The following is a 21,401-nucleotide window of genomic DNA, read 5'->3' on the forward strand; positions in this document are numbered from 1 at the left end:
TTGTTGAATCTTTATCCTAGCAACTAGCATACATGCTACAAAACATTATCATGTGTGAGTGATTTGAGTGTACAAAGTACGAAGTAGTAGCCTAGCTGTTAGCACGCATGCTGCACATTATTGTGTGTGTGAACGCTTCGAGTTTGGTTAAGATTGCGGTTCAAAATCAAACAAAAAAGCTTTGAGATTAAGATAGTAGTGCAAATCTTTTGTTGAAGCTATAGTCTAGTGGTTAGCACACAAGCTACATGAAGTATGTGTGAACACTTTGAGTTTGGTTATAATAGTAGTACAAATTTAAAAAATAAACATTTGTTGAAGCTTTAGCCTAGCGGATAGAACACATCATAAACAACACATTATCATATGAGAATTCTTTGAGTTTGGTTAAGATACAAAATTAAAACAAAAAGTTGAAGCCTAGCAGTTAGTATAACTAAGCCAATTAATGCAAAGTATGTAGTGGCAAAACATCCAATGAAAGAAATGTAAAATGGTTGTCAATTGAGAATGATATCTTTTTGTAATTATGGCTAGCAGCAATGACTGGGCCATGATAACCAGCCATATTTTAAAGGGATAGTCGAAGATTCTGTCGCCATTTATTAACCTCAAGCTGTTCTAAACCTAAAGTTTCTTTCTTCTCTGGAACATGATTTTAAATATTTTGAAGAATGTTGGTAACCAAAAAGTTTATGACTTTCACAGAATGAATGAAAATACTATGGAAGTCAGTGGGGACCATAAACTCTTTGGTTACTCAAATTCTTCCAGATACCTTCTTGTATGTTCCACAGAAGAAAGTTTATGCATGTTTGGAGTAAATTATGAGCGAATTAAATATTTTTGAGCGAACTATCCCTTTTCCCTAATTCCTCAGCCTTTATTATGGATTTGGATCACAGTGTTTTCAGAAACTTGTTTCCCAATCACTTTTGGCCCTTTTTCTTAATTCTTATAATAATAAAAGTTCATTTAACCCAAAAGTTGCCGTGAGTGTTGGAAATGGGCTATCTTTTGTTGTTTTTCCTGACAAAATGTTGAAATCTGTATTTGAGAGACCAAACTACACTCATTTGAGTGGCATGTTTAATGGGGACATACAGTACTGTTAACCTTTATTGAAAGCAGTTGTGTTTACACACCTAAGCCAAGCCATGCCATTAGCTAGGCTGGGCTGTTTGCTAGCAGAATTGAGAATATTATATCAGATTAGTGTGTATTAAAAGGAGTCTGAGGCCTATATTAGTGTAATCCCTCTGTTTTAACCTGGACTTGTCCATGTGGCTGAGTCGTGAACCCACTGCTGGGCTACACAGCTCACAGTCCATCGGATTACTGTGAAATCGAGAGGGGTTAATGGCCCTGTGTGTGTGCCAGTGTGCTTATGGGTGAGTGTGCAAGTGTTCACATGCATGACGGGGTTATGGAAGTCCAACTGAAACGGCTGATCTCTACACAACAACACACGCACACCCAGATGCTTTTATGATGAATGCTCTCACGAACGCATCTAGCTGCTCGTAATTGCATATGCACACATGCAAGCTGCCCAGAAGTGAAGCAAGATGCTGATTACCCGTTTTATGTTGATGTGAGGTCTTCTGTTCCACCTGGTCTGTTCCTTACGTGACCCATTTTTATTACATTGCATTATGTTGCATCATTGTGTTTTACTGCAACAAACCTGCGCTACCATTTCCCTCCTGCCTGCGTAAGTAATGTGCGCCTTCATTTTTCAGGGCCAATGAGATTGAAGCGGTGATGACAGATCTGGAAAGAGCCAATCAGGTAAAGCCCATATTCCTCATGGAAAAGTGACCCGTATTTCTATTGTATGCAAATCTAAGACACAATAACAGCTTGTTTGGGTCTTTTATTAATATCTCTGGTCTAATAGACTATACAGAAAATTCAGTGCTAGATTGCAAATTTCTTTTATTAGCACTCAACTTTATTGGAGTCATATATATCCAAGTTCCAGATATCCTAATTCCCTCCATCTGCTTTCCTTTTGGAAGAAATCCATCTTTCCCTTGCACTTTTTCGAGCTCTGAGCGCCAACGGCTAAATCTAAATGGATATCAGCTCTTTCATGTAATGCAATTTAAAGAATCTCTTGCATTTTCATTGGTTTCGTGCATTTTGGGAAATTTGTATTTATTTTTATCATCAGTCTATAATTTTTCTGACCTTAAATGTTTGAGAAAGCTGATCTGAAGTAATATTTTTTAAATGTAAAATGAATAGATCTCCTCTTGACTTATTTCTTGCTAACATACTCGATTTTTTTTCTGAATGTATGTTTGTAAACACTGTAGAATCAGTTTGCTTGTCTAAAAATGATAAACTAAGTTTTATGTTTTTGAAAATGTAGGGCAAGCGATAAACAAACACCCGAGTAAAAACTTTATAATCTTTGTTTTCATTAGCATTATTATTCTAATCAACAGAAAAAAGAACATTTGGTAAGACTTTTTACGTAGACGTTTAGAATAAATTAGCATAATTAAGCTCATCATTACCATAAATGCATAAAGATGGTTGAATTCTGTGCAGCTAAAGGTTGAACGCTTTAAGCAGCTTTTACAATACATTTAACTTTTGAAGTCTCATCGTGAATCTAACTATTTGTCTTTAGGTCAGGCATCCATTCTAGGGCAACAAATTAATTAACACCACAATCTTTATTTAAAATGAACTCTGCGTGATTTGCATATTCTGTGAATCAACCAAGCGTACATACCTTGACACACTTTAGCTTGAATACTAGAGCACTCAGCCAAGTAGGACTCATGTGAGTTCAGTTAACATTTTTCAGCCCAGCCATAAAAAGCAGGCCTGTGATCTTTTAGCTCCCCGTCTTTACAATTTTCAAATGTCGGTTGATATAATGGTTATGTATCCTCGACTTAGGCCATTTTTAATCCATTTGTTCTGTTTGTGGCCCACAGAGGGCCGAGGCAGCAGAGAGGGAGGCTGTGAGCCTGAGGGAACAGCTCACTTCAGCTCAACCATCCAATCAGATCCAGAAAGCACCGGAAATGGTAAGAGTGAAACTCTACATGCACGTACTGTAAAGGGGCAGAAGGAGGAGGGATGCATTCACATTGATGATGTAAATACCTGTAGAATTGTAATATATTATAACAAGCAACATATTAATAATATTGTAATATTAAGATTGATAAATCAATTAAGGCTGTAAAAAAAAATCAGGATTTGTAAATTTTTTGTAAAAAATATTATAATGCATACATTAGAAGCATGAATAATGTCTGATTTTTTAAAATAATTGTAAATATATATTTTTTATATGATGCTTAATATTCTAGTGTTGTTGCAAATAGTGTAGCCAGTTTATATTTGCAGGATAATTTATAATATTATAATGAAATATTTATCCATTTAAATATTTGATTATTTTTAAATAGATTATTAGGAATTACATTTTAATATTCATTAATTTATAATGACTAAATAATTAATGGAGCAGTCAATTATGAATAAAAATCATTAATGTTAACAGCATTAAATAAATCATAAATAATGAAATGCTTATATCAACTATATTTAAAATGTAGTTATATTGAGTATAATGCTTTTAGAAAACCCTTGCCTTGGCCTAATAGGAAGTGTTTCCAGTTACATTGTCTGTACAGCGGTCTAATATGTGTGTATTTTTATGTACAGGACAAGTCTCCGGAGGCGCTGTCTTGCAGCAATTTAGAGGCAGAGCTTGGTGCGAAGGAGAGAGAGGTAGAGCGTTTGGCTGAGGACGTTCAGAGACTTCAGGCCAGTCTGGCCCAGCTCAGCGAGACATCCACCAATCAGATCAGCCAGCTCGAGCAGCAGCTGAGCTCCAAAGAGGCCCTATTAAAGGTCAGTCAGACCACTGACTAATAGCAAGTGTATTAATGAAAGACATAGGTAATATGTTAAGTAGAGTATAATTTGAGCTCTGATCATGTGTTTAGACATTAAGTGGTATGCGATTAGTTAGTCCTACATTGTATTGTACTGTACCATTACTGTGATAAAATCGCTGTGCCATACAGACTTATATGTAAGCATTAATGTGCTATTAATGTGCATTAATACGTGCCGCTCTTTAGTTCACTAAACAGCTGTAGCAAGTACAAGTGAAAGAGCCTGGTGGGTCATTATAGAGCTGCAGTCCATCTAAAGTCGCATTAACACTGGACTCCTGGCACGGGCTGTTTCAACTCGACATTTCATGTTGGATGAAGCGAGTGTTCCTGCTCGTGGCAGCAGTCAGATCTCTGCTCTGCGGATGCAGGACAGGCTTGTAAATGTTGCAGCGGCTCACACGAGCCATGTGACCCATGTGGGGAATGTTTAGAGTTTGAGTGACAGCTGATTGGATGGCAGGAGACTGAGCTGAGATGAAGCCGTGGCTGAGTCTCACTCCGAGAGACTGCTCTGATCTGGCTTGCCTGTAGTGGACTTAGCTTCTACTTCTACTTCTATCTGAGCATGTACAGTGCCGGGAGATTAATGTGCGCATGTATGTTCTCACACATATAGACACACGCTTACTGAATAGGGATTGAGCGAAATGTTTTTTTTTAAGGGTGTTATCTAGAAAATAAAATGGCTGATATAGAGCCAAACTATGTAACACAATTTAATGATAGCAAATAACAGTACACAAAATGGTCAAACACATATATATATATATGTATGTATGTATATGTGTATATATATATATATATATATATGTGTGTGTGTGTGTGTGTGTGTGTGTGTGTGTGTGTGTGTGTGTATATATATTATATATATATATATTTATATACACACACACATACATGCACACACACAAAAGTTGTAAGTTGGTGGGTTAGTAAGTTTTTTTGTGGGATGTTTTGAAAGAAATTTCTTCTGCTCACCAAGTCTTCATGTATTCGATCAGAAAACTATTAAAACGGGAGTATTATGAAAATTTTTTACAATTTACAAGCTGCAACTTTTTAAAATTTTGAATATATTTTAAATATATATTTACAAACTTTGCTTTAATATATTTTAAAATAATTTATTGTGACGTTTAAAAACGTGAAAAATGTATTTGAAGTAGAAATCTTTAGTAAAATGGTAAATTTATTTACTGACACTTTTGATCAGTTTAATGCATCCTTGCTGAATAAAAAAAAGTCCTTAAAAATCTTACTGACCGCAAACTTTCGAACAGTAATGTGTGTAAACAAATATATTGTTATTTGAATCGAATATAATTTTGTTTGTCTTTATTTATAATTTAACTTTTTTATAAAAACATTTTCAGATTTCTATCGGTAATTTTTATTGATTTAATAAAATTAGTATTTATATTTTTTTTTTAAAGTAAAAGAAGTGTTTCATTGTTTGTATTAGTTTATATCATATTTATTTTGAGACCCTTAAAGTGAAAGGTCACCAAATCTGTCACTCATTACTCACAATAATATAATTCCAAAACAATATACTGTTTTTAATCCACAGAAAATATTGGATAATATATGCCATGGACCCTAGTACAAATCTACACAACTCTAAATTGACAGAATTTTCAGTGGAATATTCCTGTTAAAGTGTCTCTAAAGTGAATATTGTGAGATCAGTGATTCACAGGACAAATTTGATTATAAATATGTATATCTGCCTTTTCCCTTCCCAGCAACTTGAAGAAAAGCTTCAAGAGCAGTCAGACTACGAGGAGATCAAACGAGAACTGGGGTACGTTTTGAAGCACTAATTCTGTCAGCGCAAATAATCCTGACGCTTCAACCTTTTCCCTCGCATTTATGTGAATATTTTAGCATTATTAACATTATTTTAACGCTGATGGGACTGTTGCATCAACCTTAACGTGACATTCAAGTGTGTAATAGCATGAATTGGCTTTAAGGTGGGCCTAAATAAGCAAAGGTTTTGTTTGGAGTGACCTGACCTGGTGTTGTTTATCCACATACATAATTAAAGACCCTCAGACCATCCTTAACCTTTATCCACTGCTGTGTTATGCATGTATCTTCCCCATCCTCTATCGCTCCAGGGCTCGAATTGTGAGTTTTCAGTACCTGGTGGTCTTGAACTTTACAGTCAGATGTACTGAATTTGATCGGATGTAGTTCAGCCAGCTGATATATGAACCGCAGAGACCGCCAAACCACGTCTGCGCACGGACCTTTTATTCCCATATTTTACCAGAAGGAATTTTACTCCGCGGTAATCTCAGTTCTGTTTAATAAATTCAAAGAACCTTAGGTATGCAAGGAGTATTGGGTCTTATTTTTGAGAAAAGCAGATTAAGTGTGTTGTCGGAGTGGTTTCTGCTCGGGACTGAGGGATTGCTGCGTTTCATCTCCAGCCACAGCTGTAATGAGGAGGCTAACGTAGTTTGCACACCTCTAACTTAATTGAGTGATGTGTGTGTTTCTGGCTCGGCCGCTCATCTGTGTGTGTTGGGAGGCTTCAGGAGATGTCTGGCTGTCTGTTGCATAACTTGATTTTAGGCGTAATATTTCCAATTGGGACTTATAAAGCAAATAATCCATGAATAGAGGGTGTTGTTAAGATCTGCGCTGGTCTGATGATCGATTGATAGCTTGTTGTCTACTCGAGGCAAATTCCACCGTAATATAATGAGCGTTTTCACCCAAAAGGCTTTTGAAAATGGCGCTGTTTAATCCATAGATAACAGATCAGTGCTGGGTAGAGTGCAGCTAGGCACACAGGTTAATTTGAGTAACGTGATTGGAGGTGTCAAAGGAATTTTCGAATTATGATACTGAACGCTGAGCCAACGCTTATTAAGCCGAGTGGCGTTCAGTTCTTGAGCTGAATCGGAAAGCGAAGGCTTCAGGATGAACGTTAGGCTTTGTGACACCATTATTTTAATACGTAAACACGTTCTTTCACTCTTAACAGCAGCCTGAAATCAGTGGAGCACAACTCATCAGATCATCACTCTTCAGTACAGGTAAGAAGAAAGAAGGAAAAGAAAGTTGATTGTATTGATTTATTCTTCTAATGCATTGTAATAGTTAAAGGCAGCATGTTTGATTGCTTTTGATGTATTGTAAATGCTGAATATTATGTTATGAATTTGTCCTTGTTCATTTCTAAAACTATTTGTTTTCCTTTAATAAATACATGTGAAAGAGCTGATAGTGGAGTGTTTTATTTTCTTTCTTTTGTTTATAACTTTCCTTTGGTTTGTTTCTTCCTTTATATTCCTTTTTCTTCATTCCTCATTTCATTTTTTCCTCTTTCCATTTCCTTCCTTGCTTCCTTTCTCAATTCTTTCCTTCCTAAACCTTTCCATTTGTTTCTTCTTCCCTTTGTTCCTTCCTCACCTTTTTACATTTTCTCTCCCCCCTTTATTTTCTTGCCTTTACGTAACTTGTTATTTTCTTCCATTTCCTTTTGTCTTTCCTCACTTCCTTTCATTTCTCATTTCATCTGTCCATTTCTCTTCCATTTCCTCTTAATTCATTCCTTCCTCACTTCTTCCTTCTTTCATTTCTTTCTTTGCTTTTCTAAATTTTTTCCTTCTTAAACTTTACATTTTGTTTCTCCTCTTTCCTTCTTATGACTTTACTTTTGTTTTTCTTCCTTGATTTTCCTTCTTCCTGTTTTTCTTCATTCCTCACTTCCTTGTCCCCACTTCCTCACATTTTTGTTCTCTTACTTCCCTTCCTTTGCTACCTTCCTGTGTATTTTTATCTCTAACCCTTATCCATCCTTCATTTTAGGACTCATCCAAGCCATTGGAGATGTTGCTGACGGGGAAAGTCCATAGCCAGCTGTCAGAGAGCGCTTTGAAACGACTGGCCAACAATGACTTCAGCGGTGAGTTTACATGGTATCCAGCCTCTTCCGAGGTACATTAACCAGCCAGTCACTGGAAAATTGCGAAGTTGCAGCTTACACACAGGAGCTGGCATGATTTATTGATTGCTTTTTTCCAAACCTAACTTCACCTAAAATGCAGCCGGACACGCAACATGACCTAATAAAACTTTCCGAGCTTTATGGCTGTATGATTTTATTTTGCCCCAAGAAAAAAACAAACAAATATATATCCTAACAGACCGTCCTGAGAGTGACGAGTTAGGTTTGGAGGCATTTTTGTTGTTAAGGTCAGTTCATCCTTTTCTAGAGGCAGCAGTATATTACGCTTTGGCTTGTAGGAGATCAGGTCACCTGGGGCTTGCATAAATCCTGAACGGCTAGCAGAGATCAGTGTGATAATTAAGCCTTATTTCCCTTTTTCTGCTCTTCCGACAACGCTCTATGAGTGTAAGGTTGGAAATGTCATTACAGAACACCTCTGGACACCCCTATGGAGATCATACATTTAATTTGCGTTTTAAATGTGACTTTCTATCACAAAGTTTGCATTTTTAAACCTGGCATTTGCTGCTGACGGGGGAATCATGTGAGATCGCAGCAGGCATCTGTCTCTGACAGCCAACAGAATTCTGTTGCGCTGAATATTGATTTTGCCATCACTGTATAAAGTGATGGTATTGTTGTGGAAGTGCACACAGCAGAGGTGTTTTGTCATGGCAAAAAGGATAACCGTACTGACACCCACAAGCCCTTGCAGTGAACAGTCCCCACAGCATGAGCAGGTAGCCCACGCACAGTTGCCTGGCCTGATATCTCTGGACATGCCTGCTAGTCTACAGACCTCAGAGGAGATCAGTGTTAAAACATCAGCCTGTGGCACACACACATTCACAACACAGATTTCCTTGAAGCATGCAGAACAAGTCTTTGGCACTTTGCTTCTGCTTGTTTTTTTTGTTTTTAGAAAATAACATTTAATGGACATTTTGAATTTATCTTAATTTGATTTATAGGAGAAAAAAGGTAAATGTAGATATGGCCGTGCAGCTGAAAAAATTTGTTAAAGCTTTTTTTCACTCTAGTTCCACAATTAATTACAGAGAAACAGCAAGTGACACATTCAGTTTACAGTTGACAAAAACGTACTCTCAAAAAATGATTTTATGTACAGTGACCATGTACATTGGAGTTATATTCAGCAGCTCTCTGAACACTTGATTTGTAATTGATCAAATGATATTCTGCCGTCATATATTCGTGAATAATGATTGCTTTGTATAAATATTGTCTTTTGTTCCAGGTAACCAATGCTAGTTTGAATGTCTCCAGTATCACTCTGTTCTCTTTCTTCTCACATAATTAAATCATTTCAACATTGCATCTATTTATTAAGTAGCCATGTAATAAGTGGCGTAATGTACAGGAAGTAGGCCAGTATCCCAAATTAAACACCTTTAGGATGATACAAAATCACCTTGACAGGATTTTGCCTAAATATTTTTAGCAGTAGTCTAAATCAGTACCCATGATTTTTCTCATCAGGTATTTTTATTTATTTTTTCTACAGGATCAGTGCGGCGGAAAAGTAAAGAAACCACAGTGGAAAACCCTCAGCGTCTTCCTGCCACTCCAGTCCCTACCACACTCCAGGGGTCCCCCCCTCCCCCCTCCCCCCAGCTTTTGATGAGGACGGGAACCGCTACCTCCGAATCTGCTGCCAGTGCCAACGGTACCCATCCTTTCTCCCCCACGGGCATCGGGCCAGACTTCTTTACCCCCGGCATGGCCAGCGTGGGTGCCACGTTCCCCCCGTTAGCTGGCAAAATGGCACTCAACTCTCTTCTTCAGAGGCAGCTCATGCAAACCATCTACACCAAAGCCCTCCACGACACTTCTCCAAGTTCTGTGCTCTTCGGGCCACCCCATTACGCTACAACCAACTCTCTCTCCAGCCCCCTACCCCCGCAGTCAGCGGGCAGCCCGGAGGTTAACGGCCTGGCACCCTCTCCCAGCCAGTCGGAGGGTGCAGGCAGTACGTCAGAAGGGGAGGAAATGGACACATCTGAGATCGCTCGACAGGTCAAGGAGCAGCTGATCAAACACAACATCGGCCAGCGTGTGTTCGGCCATTATGTGTTGGGTCTGTCCCAAGGCTCGGTTAGTGAGATTCTGGCCCGGCCCAAACCCTGGAGCAAGTTGACTATCCGTGGCAAAGAGCCCTTTCACAAGATGAAGCACTTCCTGTCTGATGAGCAGAACATCCTGGCACTTAGGAGCATCCAGGGCAGGCAGAGAGGTCAGTTACAGAGCAGATGATCTCCCATCGCACGTTTATTTTCAAGCAGTATGCATGGGATTAAATAGTGCTCAGTAAACAGCATGGTAATTGCTGTCCCATGTAAGCAACTTAAACATACAGTACAGACCAAAAGTTTGGACTCACCTTCACGTTCAAAGAGTTTTCTTCATTTTCATGACTATGAAAATTGTAGATTCACACTGAAGGCATCAAAAAATGAATTAACACATGTGGAATTATATATGGAATTATATACATAACAAAAAACTGTGAAACAACTGAAAATATGTCATATTCTAGGTTCTTCAAAGTAGCCACCTTTTGCTTTGATTACTGCTTTGCACACTCTTGGCGTTCTCTTGATGAGCTTCAAGAGGTAGTCACCTGAAATGGTCTTCCAACAGTCTTGAAGGAGTTCCCCGAGAGATGCTTAGCACTTGTTGGCCCTTTTGCCTTCTGTCTGCGGTCCAGCTCACCCCTAAACCATCTCGATTGGGTTCAGGTCCGGTGACTGTGGAGGCCAGGTCATCTGGCGCAGCACCCCATCACTCTCCTTCTTGGTCAAATAGCCCTCGATGCCTTCAGTGTGACAATTTTCATAGTCATGAAAATAAAGAAAATTCTTAGAATGAGAAGGTGTGTCCAAACTTTTGGTCTGTACTGTAGGCACACTGATGCTAGCAGTCTCGCATGTAGAGCACGTATTTCTTTAAAGAGTCAAATCAGATACTTTAAATAGTCAAATATGTGCAGTAAGAAGAAAGGGCAGTGCTTTGCGATTGCTGTGATCCAGCTCTGATCCTTATGGAAGCTTGTTTTTTGCCTCAGACTAATAAATAAAACAGGTAATTGTGAACTAAATTTTTTTTTATAAAAACCTGTGGGAAATAAAGTTGCATTTGTGAGATATAAAGTTACAATAGTTAAGATATAAAGTTTTGATTTTGAGGTGTGGAGTCACAATTGTGAGGTATACTGTCATGAGATATAAAGTTGCAGTTGTGAGATGAATTCAGTTCTAAAGTCTTATTTGTGAGGTATGAAGTTAGAATTGTGAGGTATACATTAACATTTGTGAGAGGTAAAGTCATGTTCATGAGATAGGAAGTTGCATTTGTGAGAGAATGTGTGTCACATTTTTGATGTGTAAAGTAATATTTGTGAGGTATAAAGTCACCATTTTTGACACATTTGAGGGTTGGAAATCTTGAAAATCTACATTAGTTAGGTATGAAGTCACATTTGTGAGGTAAAAGTAGCATTTCTAAGGCCTGAAGGCCTATTTGTGAGGTATAAAGTTGCAACAGTGTCAAATTAAATAAAGGTATCAAATCATTTTGTGAGGTAGTTGCAAGTGAAATATTAAGTCACGTTTGTGAGGTAAAAACTGGCAAGTAAATGAATTATGAAGTCCTGTGGCTCAAGTTCTAGAGCATTGCGTTAACAGTGTAAGGTTGTGGGTTCGATTCCCAGGGAACACATGTTAGGTAAAAACTCTTAGCCTGAATACACTGTAAGTCGCTTTGGATAAAAGCATCTGCTAAATGCATAAATATATATATATACATATAGGCTATATCAATATAATATATATATATATATATATATATAGTATATGAAGTATATTTTCGCATTTGTGAAGTATAGTCATATTTGTGAGATATAAAGTTGCGATTTTGAGATGCATTTGTGAGGTAAAAATTTTAAAAGGTAAAAGCATTTCTGAGGTAAAGAGTTTCAATTATGAGAAAAGTAGTCACATTTCTGATGTAAAAAAATAAATAAATTACATTTGTGAGATATGAAGACATAATCTTTAAGTATGAAGTCGCAGTCACCTTTTTTCTTTACTGTAGACAAAAACAGGCTTCCATGGTTCCCTTCCAATAAGCTTTAGGCTAAACTAACCATGGTGCACATAACCTTTAAATTTAGGAGTCCTCAGATAACTACTAGACTAGACTACTAGAGACTAGATTCTGTCTGAAACACTCAGTACTCAGCTGGCACAGCCGGCGTGTTGATTAGAGCTAAACTTCAGCAGTCTACCCTTTCTTTCATTTCCGTCTCAGCCTACGGGTGAAGAGGAAGTTCAGAGAAGTTTGCGAGCATTATGTTTTGCCTCAAGTCTGTGCTTCACAGCTAGAGCGAACAAATCAAGGCCGAGCCCAGCGTGAGCGAGAGTACTTGCATATGAGGGCAGTTGGCTGTGAATCCTCGAAGCCGTGTTAAACCGAGTCTAGGTTTGTTCAATCTAGCTGTGAGGCAGTAGTTTTGAAACCAAGCCGGAGCTGAAAAAGGCTGACTGTGCTGCCCGTGCGTCTGCACACCGGTTTGGAACGTCTTCAAGGGAGTGTGGTCTGGCTGTCTGCCTCCATAGTGTCAGCTTGTGGTCTCCCATGGGAGTACGGACTTTGTAAAAACCTTAAAACCCATTCATTCACATCAAAGGCTTGGGCTAAAGGAGCACATTAACGTTGAAATAATCACTTGAGTGAGTTCTACATGGTGCAGGTGGCTTTCTTTGAGGTCAGAATCGGTCGATATGTGTTCAAGCTTAACAAACTACCATTCAAAGGATATTTCCATCTATCTGTCCATGTAAAGGTATTACTTTGGCTTAGTATTACTAAGTGCTCTCAAAACTGACTGTGAAGACATTCTGACAACCATTTCAGATCAGGGCTCAACAATAAGGATTTTTTCATTTTTATTTTCAGTAATATCTGGAAATTGTAAAACTACAGTGTAACTGAAAGCTATGGATTTATTCATACTTTTTGTTGGAAAATGATTGCATGTGAAACTTAACTGATTTGTTGTGACGAAGGCTAGTCATTCTCTCGCAAATATGGCAAAACTTAATCTGTGTTTGCTAAATCAGCAGAAATCTGATTCCAAATGCAAGGTTTTTGCAAATGTAAAATATACCAGGCCTGTAGGTCAGGTGACTTTTCTGTTAAAAGGCCTAAAAGAAAATCTCTCATTCTCGGGTCATTCTTATTGTTGAGCCCTGGAGATGATTGGAGAAGTTTAGGGCTTGGTCTTACTTTATTTCTATCTTCCGCCACTTGTTTTCCAACAGAGAACCCAGGCCAGAACCTGAACAGAGTGTTTCAGGATGTTCCGAAGCGAAGAACCGGCTCGGAAGGCTCCACGCGGCCAGGTCTGTCTCACGCCTCCCCTCTCGTGTTCCGGGTTTCTCCAGTCTCAGAACCGCTGTGTCTTGTATGTTTTTGTTGTGCTGGTCTGTTTCTTCTCAATCTCTGGCCTGGAATCTGTTGCAAAACAAGTGAGTGAGACGGACAGGGCTGGAAGAGGTGTGACCTGAATTTAAAAAGATCTCGTTCAGACTGTCGGAAGACAGCTGTTTACAGTAAATGCTACACCTTTGACTGCACAGATTAGTTTCAAGCTCTGAAAAAAAAAACTGTGTGTGAGTGTTATCATGTCTGAAGCAATGTAACTTTCCATCACGGAGGTCCTTGAGAAGTCTGTCCTGTTATTTCGTGGTCAGCTTGTGTGTGTGTGTGTGTGTGGCAGAATCCTTCAGGCACATCAACAGTGCCACCACATTACAACTGGTGGTTGCGTCTCCCCCAGGGTGGCGCTGTGGGTGGCTAGCCACCCCTGTGTGTGTGTGTGAGAGAGAGAGAGAGGGCAAGAGAGCATTACATCCACCTCACACACGTCCAGCTGCTCTCCTCACACACCAGTGACTCTGACCTTGCCCTGCTGCCCACTGCTCATCCGGCACTTTCCCTCTTCCACTTTTTCCCTCTCTCACTCTCTCCATATTTATTATTATTGCACCGGCCTGTCTAATGATATTTCCACACAAGCTCTGTTGTTTCTCATGGATTTCATCCAAATCTTACATCTCTTTGTTGTGGAGGACAGGAAAAGGTTTCAATCCTTGCACAGGAACTGCAGCTTTAGCCACGGGCAGCACAAGTGCTGATACACAATATTTTAGATAAGCAAACGATTGCTAATGGTTTTTTAGTTTTGTGCCTTTGAGTTTGGTTGCAGGATTGAAATTTCAGAAAATGAAAAAAATGCCAGGCTTATTTTAGCGTATCGGATAATTTGTTGTTTAGAATAAGCTTGTGTTTGCATCTGTTTGAGCTCTTGCTTTGTCATGCAGAAATAGCAACAGTTTAAAGATTGTATAGGTGACCCTGGACCACATAACCTGTCATAAGGGTCAGATTTTCAAAACTGAGATTTATATATCATCTGAAAGCTCCATTGATACATGGTTTGTTTTTATAGGACAGTAATTGGCCGAGATACAACTTTTTGAAAATCTGGAATCTGATGGTGCATAAAAATCTAAATACTGAGAAAATAACTTTTAAAGTTATCCAGATGAAGTTCTTAGCAATGCATATCAAAAAATAAGTTTTGATATATTTACAGTAGGAAATGTACCAAATATCTTCATGGAACATGATCCTTACTCAATATCCTAATGCTTTTTGGCATAAAATAAAAATCTGTAATTTTGACCCATACAATGTATTTTTGGCTATTGCTACAAATATACCCCAGCGTCTGGTTTTGTGGTCCAGGGTCACATATTTCAAGACAAAACTGAACTAAATGTTTTTACACATGAGGTGTCACTCACAGCTACATGTCCTTCTCGTGTCTACACAGGTAACATCACCACACGGATCCGCACGCCTGAGACTGGCTCCGATGAAGCCATCAAGTCCATCTTGGAACAGGCAAAGAGAGAGTTGCAAGTGCAGAAAGCAGGCGAGTCTTTTTCTGTCATCAAGAAATCAAGGAATGATCAAGGCATTCACATGTGTTCTCCACTTCCCCACAATCAGTTAGCTTTACTTCCTGTAGGATAGTTAGGTCACTGTCGCCACCTGAATACCATCATTCTTGCATTCACTTTCTCCAATTTGAAATTGTAATAATATTTCATCATATTACTGTTTTACTATAGTATTAATCAAGTAAATGTAGAGAGACTGACTTCATAAACTTATTAACCCCAAACTTTTGAATAATAGTGTATTTTGGCTAAAACTGTAATTGCAATGCAGATTTTTGAACAAGCACTGTCTAAAACAAGTGATTATATCAGTCAATAACATACTGAGTCGTATCCCCCCTGTTTTTGAGTGTTTAAATTCCCTCCTTTACCTTTTCCTGTCCAAGCTTGTGTAACGGAATTAAACTAACTGTCTCTTCCCCACCTGCCACTGCAGACGGTGTGGGGGAGAGGCATCGGCGATCAGGTTACCACAGAGGGTCGGGCAGCTATTTCCAAATATATGCACACAGTCTAAGACTTGGTGAGGTTTTGTGCTGTCTGTTGAAAGTTTCCCCCAAGATTTCCCCCCATACCAAGAGCGCTACTGCTTCCAATGAACTTCAAATTGTCGTAAATCAGTCTGAGCCATGGAGATTTGTACCAATGAGCGATCTGTGGTTTATGTATTAACATCAATAAAAAAATGATTTTGAGATTGACGTTGAGAAATCTTTTACGGCGTAACTCACAGAAAACAGACGTCTTTGTTTAACTTTTTTATTTGAAACTAAAATATATAATATTTGTAAATTATGTCACATTAAACTCCAAATTTATTCAGAAGTATTATTGGGTAGCATAGGGCAGCAATCTCTTATTGGTACCTTTTAAAGGAAACAAAAATTCTGTCATCATTTACTCACCCTCATGTTTTTGCCAAACTGTATGACATTCATTCTTCTGTGGAACAAAAAAAAAGATGTTTTGGAGAATGTTCGCGCTGCTCAATTCCACACTTTAGAAGTATGTGATTAGGGGTTTTCAAGCTCCAAAAATGATGTAAAACTCCATAAGAGTATCATAACAGTAGTCTTTACAACAAATTAAAAAAAACATTTAAAATTAAAATTTAAAATTAAAATTTAATTTGTTGTACTCTTGTTTTTTTTTTAAGCTTAACATCTTGCAGTCACTGTATCTTTTAATTGTTCCACTGAAGAAAGTTTGGAAAGGGTTTGCAAAACACGAGGATTAGATAATAACGCCAGAATTTAAATTTTTCTCTTTTATGAGTAATAATATGGTGATTTATAGATAAAACCGATTGTGACCACTTACATGTTCTCCTCTGTTCCTGCAGTTGAGAGTTCTCAGCCTCCGTCCTCCTCCAGCAGCTCCGACGAGAACATTCGTTCCATCCTTGAGCAGGCTCGGAGGGAGATGGAGGCCCAGCAGGTGGCTCTGGAGCCTGTACTGAAGGCCAACTCTATGGCCCCGACTGATCTCTCGCTCCTGGGCTCCCCGCTCTCCACCCTCCCATACACCCCTATTGCTCAGTCTCTGAAGAAGCCCTCCACCTCTCCTCTCTTGGACTTCCACAGTGGAGTGAAGAAGGAGATGGGTGAGGTGGCCGTCTCAGATGTGGGGGTGGACGGTGTGCCCAAGCTCGGACGTCTCTCTGAGAGTGGAGGAGGTTTAGGTGGGGGTTCTTGGAGGGAGCACTGGTGGAGCACAGGTCTCTCTGAGCGTCGCGGAACTGGGCAGCCCTCTGTTAGTGAAGATGCACACGGCCAAGAGGATAGCAAGGAGGTATAGTGCATTTTTAATACATTTTGAAGCCACATATCCCCATATACCCACAGTATTACCTCTAGTGTATATCCCTTACAATTGAATCTCTTTTAAATGTTACTGTAGAATTTTCATGTATAAATATTTACAGTTTATTAATGTATTGATGACTTTAAGTGTTCTTTTTACAAGTATAACTGTGGTATTTATTAATCATTCATTGTATTTTTATATTTTTATTTTTCATTTTAAATTTAGTTTTTAGTGCTTTTTTTATCTTTATTAGTTTTTTTTAAATATTAATTAAATATTAAACCTTAAACAGTTATAAAATATTTATATTAAGATTTAATTTATTTCTATTTTCATTTTGGTAATTCTACTGCAACTTCAGCTTATTTTCTTTTTTGCCAAGGCAATTTTAGTTTATGTAATATTTATATTTTAAATTATTTTTACATTTTACAATTACATTTAATTAAAACTATTTTAATAGTTTTAGTTAACAATAACAATACTGTTAATACTTTGACACTATATTTTTTATCTATGCAAGAAAGAACAATGAAACTAATGGAATAATGATGAATTTAGTATTTTATATATAAATATATATATTATTTTTCTGCGGACCCCAGCACACCCTTAGACCCCCTTTGACACCCTGCAAAATCCTCCGTCCTAGCAACTGCACACCAATATGCTAGCAACCACCAAAACATCTATTTTGCATACAGAGAATAACATTTCATTCATAAGCGCTATGTTTACTTTACATCAGTCCAGTCAGGATATTCTCACCCTTGCATACCAGAATAGCCCACTTCCTCCTTCTTAAGCCACATGCAGTTTCCTCATATGGCTAACCCCAACTTTTGCTATTTGTCCCCACCAGAAGCTCCCTCGGCTGGGCAGCACTGCGCCCGTGGCTCCTGCTTCCTCTCTGGATTACTGGAAAGACTGGCCGAGCTCAGAGTCCCCATACTCCCAGAGCTCAGAGCTGAGTCTGCAGATGCCCAGCGGCAGCGAGACCCCTCAGAGCAGCCCACTGCCTTCCTCCTCGCCTTTACTGTCCCTCCCCAAAGTCGCCAAACCTGTAGTGCCCCCGCTTACACCTGAGCAGTACGAGTACTACATGTACCAGGAAGTGGACACTGTCGATCTCACACAGCAGGTCAAAGACAAACTAGCCAAGAATGGCATCTGCCAACGAATCTTTGGCGAGAAGGTCAGTGCTTTTCACATCAGATACGCTTCCAACGATTGCCCACTAAGAAACGATTTGAGCACTCGTGTGTTGGTTTCGTTTTAATACTTGCAAATGTATGAGTTTGTAATACCAGCTGCAACTTTCTTCTTATTGCATCATGAAATTTCTTCGTATTTGATTCTGTTTTTCTCTGAATCTGATGTACCATATCTCCTGTGTGCGTGCCTGTGTGTGTTTGTGTGGGTTGCAGGTGCTAGGCCTCTCTCAGGGGAGCGTGAGCGACATGCTCTCTCGGCCAAAGCACTGGAGCAAGCTCACACAGAAAGGGAGAGAGCCGTTTATACGCATGCAGTTATGGCTGAACGGAGAGCTGGGCCAGGCACTGCTGCCAATGCCTGGACAGACACAAGGTAACACCCCATCACTGTTTACCATCACACACTCAAATGTAGATGTCACTGAGTTTAATCTATACGGAGAAAAATGCATAGTGCCTCAAGACGGATGTGAAAGCTTCTCGTTTCTGATGTGGCTTTGGTTTCTCGGTTTCACTCCTCGCATCCTGAGCTGCCATCAAAGCCACCATTCATTCGGCTTTCTTATCACTTGGCATGGGCGTTCGAGAATGCAGAACTCTCCCTCCTATCTCTTTTTCACCAATCGCATCCGCTGCTCCTCGCCAAAACTAGTCTATTCTCAAATATCTAACGCTGAAAATATCACAAGACATCCATTTTTTGACGATCCAGTCAATTCTGGATTGAGAATCTCGTTTCATTCTGAAAGGTTTCGTTTTGACTTTAATGGATGACTAATAATATATGTCCGACTAATATAGCGCACTCTGAGATGCAGTTCAAGAAGAAAATCTACATTTCCTGAAAATATTAATGGCTGCATTACTTTAACAGTTTGACAGATTCTGGTTTTAGCCTAGCTTGAATAAATGACCGAAGGCAAACCAAATCTTAGTGTAGTTCAGCCAGCTGTTCCTCGCTCAGCCTCACCGGTGGGAGAACTGAAATTACTCATGACTAAATGGATACAGGATCATACTGTTGACCCACTTTTAATGTGCAATCGTTCTGCTAGGACAACAGTGTTCTGGTGATCGATCTGAGATGTTTACTAAAGCGCTATGTTATTATTAGCAGTCATACTTAGGGTTAAAGATTCGAACAAGCCCCTAAACCTAAGTAGCACACCTTGGTGTGTTATTTAATCCATGTTGCTTGTACTATGGATGTGTATATCTAACATTTTGAGTTATGTAAAAGTAGATAAGTAGAAAAGAGTAGATGTAAAAATCTAGTTTTTATTTTGCAGTTCAAGGCCTTTTTAAACCCCGTTATGCGTTTATTAGCAGTCATCAATTTTTATATTTCCATTGACCTGGATTTCAAGGAAAGGCGTTGGGGGGTTGGGTTAAATCGGTGCAGTGTGGATGGGGAGGGGGGGTTTGTCTCACAGGGGCCATCCAGAAAAGGCCCCCTGGGCTTTCTCAAGGGCCTCCTTGAGCTGTTGTAATCAATTAGCCCATCAGCACCAGGATATATGATAATTACCCGCCTCTCCTCCTTTGTGACTGGCTGCCGAGCGCACCATCATGCTCCAGTGGCTGATTAATATGCAAATAATCAGCCGATGGAATGATAAATGGGAGTCAAGCTGTGCGTGTGAGTGCGAGGCCGATTATGATGAATAGCACTTGCTTGCTGTCCTACTTAAAAAAGCCTTTCTCTGTCATTTTTACCACAAATTAAGCCAAGTAATATATATATTATAGCTGTGAGTTCAGCTGGAGATGCAATAGGCGGGGATTAAAAGGAATAGGAAATGGTCAACTTTGGAAACGAGGCTGTTAGCTTAAACAGAAATGTAAAAGCCACACCATTTTCTTGTTTAATGCAAACTATGAAGAATTTCAATTAACTTTGATATTACGATGGATTTTAGACACACACCGAGACAAAAATCTAAGATTATTGTCATTTTGAAAATTAATGGTTTTTTATTTTAATGTAGTTCTTTATTTTTAGTTATATTATATTGTAACATTATAATTATAACCGAATTATAACACCTTGATCATTTTAAGGTATCCTTTTTAAATAAAAGTATTATTTATTTTTTAATTCTGACACAAATCTTTCAACCATAATGTATATGTTATTATATTATATTATATTATATTATATTATATTATATTATATTATATTATATTATATTATATTATATTATATTATATTATATTATAAAAGCTCCGGGGTTTATTCCCTTTAAATTGTGATTTTTTTTAAATGTCTTTAATATTTTAATAACTATATTAACCTAGGTATAAGGATATATGTTTACACACACATTCATGTGGTGATGTGCCAGTGTGGGGTGAAAGTGTGTTTAAATGAGCTGGCCAGGCTTGACCGATAGATAATCTATGGTAGATAATCTGAACAGCAGGCACCATAATGGCTCAAGCTTTAGACGTCTGTAATGGGTTTCTTTCTTCCAGCTGCCCCGTTCTGTGCCTCACAGCTTTCAGCATGGAGCACTTAGCACTGAGCTAATGCACCTCAGCAAAAAAACAAAAACAAAAAAAACCTGCAAATGGTGGCAGGGCACAAGAAAGAGGCCAGTGTGGATTTAAAACAGGACGTTTCTGATGACTCCGATTGATTTAGGTCAACCGATTGGTATATGCTGATTTATAGACAGAAGGGAGCCTGTTATTGCTTAAAAAACAAAATGTAATGAAACTTGTCATCATTTACTCACCTTCAAGTTTAGCCAAACCAGTATGACTGGCTTTCTTTTGTCTGCACATTCACTGTAAATGCACAGCAAATTGTTACATTCTTCAAAATTTTACTCTAAAGGCACTGAAGAAATAATCATTTTTAATTTTGGGGGGTGAATGGTCTCTTTCACATAAACCATGTTGGAAAATTAAAGGAAAGAAAAGGAACACACTAAAGGTTGAAAAAAGAAGTCTAAAATCCTAGATGTTACAACACTACACAAGGTTCTTCCTGTTCGCTGTCTGTTGTCCTCTAGCAAGTGTCCTGTATATTGCCTGTCCTTACTGACCCTCATTAGGACGACACACTCAACCGGGCTAAAACAAGCTCTCCTCCAGGGTTTGTGTGTGTGTGTATGCATAGGTAGGTGTGTGAGTGTGTGTGTGAGTTGAAGAGCACTCCATGACCCCTCATCAGTCTCTGCAGATCCTCTCCTCTGAATGTCAGTCCGTCCTTGTGATCGTCCAATCAGAACCCAGTTAAGATTTGACTGCACTGTAGTTTGAGCTTAGAATGTTTTCGGACCTGTTCAGTTTAAACTTGTTGTGCACGTATGAGACGCAATCCCATCGTGCTTCAGAGTTAGGGCCAGAAAGATGTAGGCTTTCATGTTTATTCTCGTTTTTGAAATAATTCTCACCAAGGCTGCAGTTATTTAGTCAAAAATACAAT

At 38.7% G+C, this 21,401-nt stretch overlaps 1 protein-coding gene and 1 long non-coding RNA gene across 8 annotated transcripts in view; one reads left to right on the top strand and one right to left on the bottom strand.

The window, feature by feature from the left end:
* LOC128021078 (homeobox protein cut-like 1) overlaps window positions 1–21,401 on the top strand; it is a 109,290-nt gene that overhangs the window by 75,463 nt on the left and 12,426 nt on the right. For 2 of the 7 annotated variants that reach the window (XM_052607993.1, XM_052607998.1), the window contains exons 9-21: window positions 1,743–1,791; window positions 2,955–3,047; window positions 3,694–3,882; window positions 5,678–5,736; window positions 6,931–6,982; window positions 7,758–7,854; window positions 9,425–10,153; window positions 13,242–13,322; window positions 14,819–14,920; window positions 15,385–15,471; window positions 16,291–16,739; window positions 17,617–17,949; window positions 18,182–18,341. In XM_052607993.1, coding sequence (XP_052463953.1) covers window positions 1,743–1,791; window positions 2,955–3,047; window positions 3,694–3,882; window positions 5,678–5,736; window positions 6,931–6,982; window positions 7,758–7,854; window positions 9,425–10,153; window positions 13,242–13,322; window positions 14,819–14,920; window positions 15,385–15,471; window positions 16,291–16,739; window positions 17,617–17,949; window positions 18,182–18,341 — 2,480 coding nt within the window. The remainder of the gene's footprint in view (window positions 1–1,742; window positions 1,792–2,954; window positions 3,048–3,693; window positions 3,883–5,677; window positions 5,737–6,930; window positions 6,983–7,757; window positions 7,855–9,424; window positions 10,154–13,241; window positions 13,323–14,818; window positions 14,921–15,384; window positions 15,472–16,290; window positions 16,740–17,616; window positions 17,950–18,181; window positions 18,342–21,401) is intronic. The other 5 variants (XM_052607995.1, XM_052607996.1, XM_052607994.1 and 2 more) reach the window with 3 other exon arrangements.
* Window positions 11,789–16,409, bottom strand: LOC128021084 (uncharacterized). Its single transcript, XR_008185466.1, has 3 exons — window positions 16,269–16,409; window positions 14,790–14,932; window positions 11,789–13,434 (listed from the first exon to the last, which is right to left on the bottom strand). It is a non-coding gene; the product is annotated as an uncharacterized LOC128021084 (long non-coding RNA).

The sequence above is a fragment of the Carassius gibelio genome, chromosome A10 (assembly GCF_023724105.1).
Source record: "Carassius gibelio isolate Cgi1373 ecotype wild population from Czech Republic chromosome A10, carGib1.2-hapl.c, whole genome shotgun sequence".
NCBI classification, from domain to species: Eukaryota; Metazoa; Chordata; class Actinopteri; order Cypriniformes; family Cyprinidae; genus Carassius; species Carassius gibelio.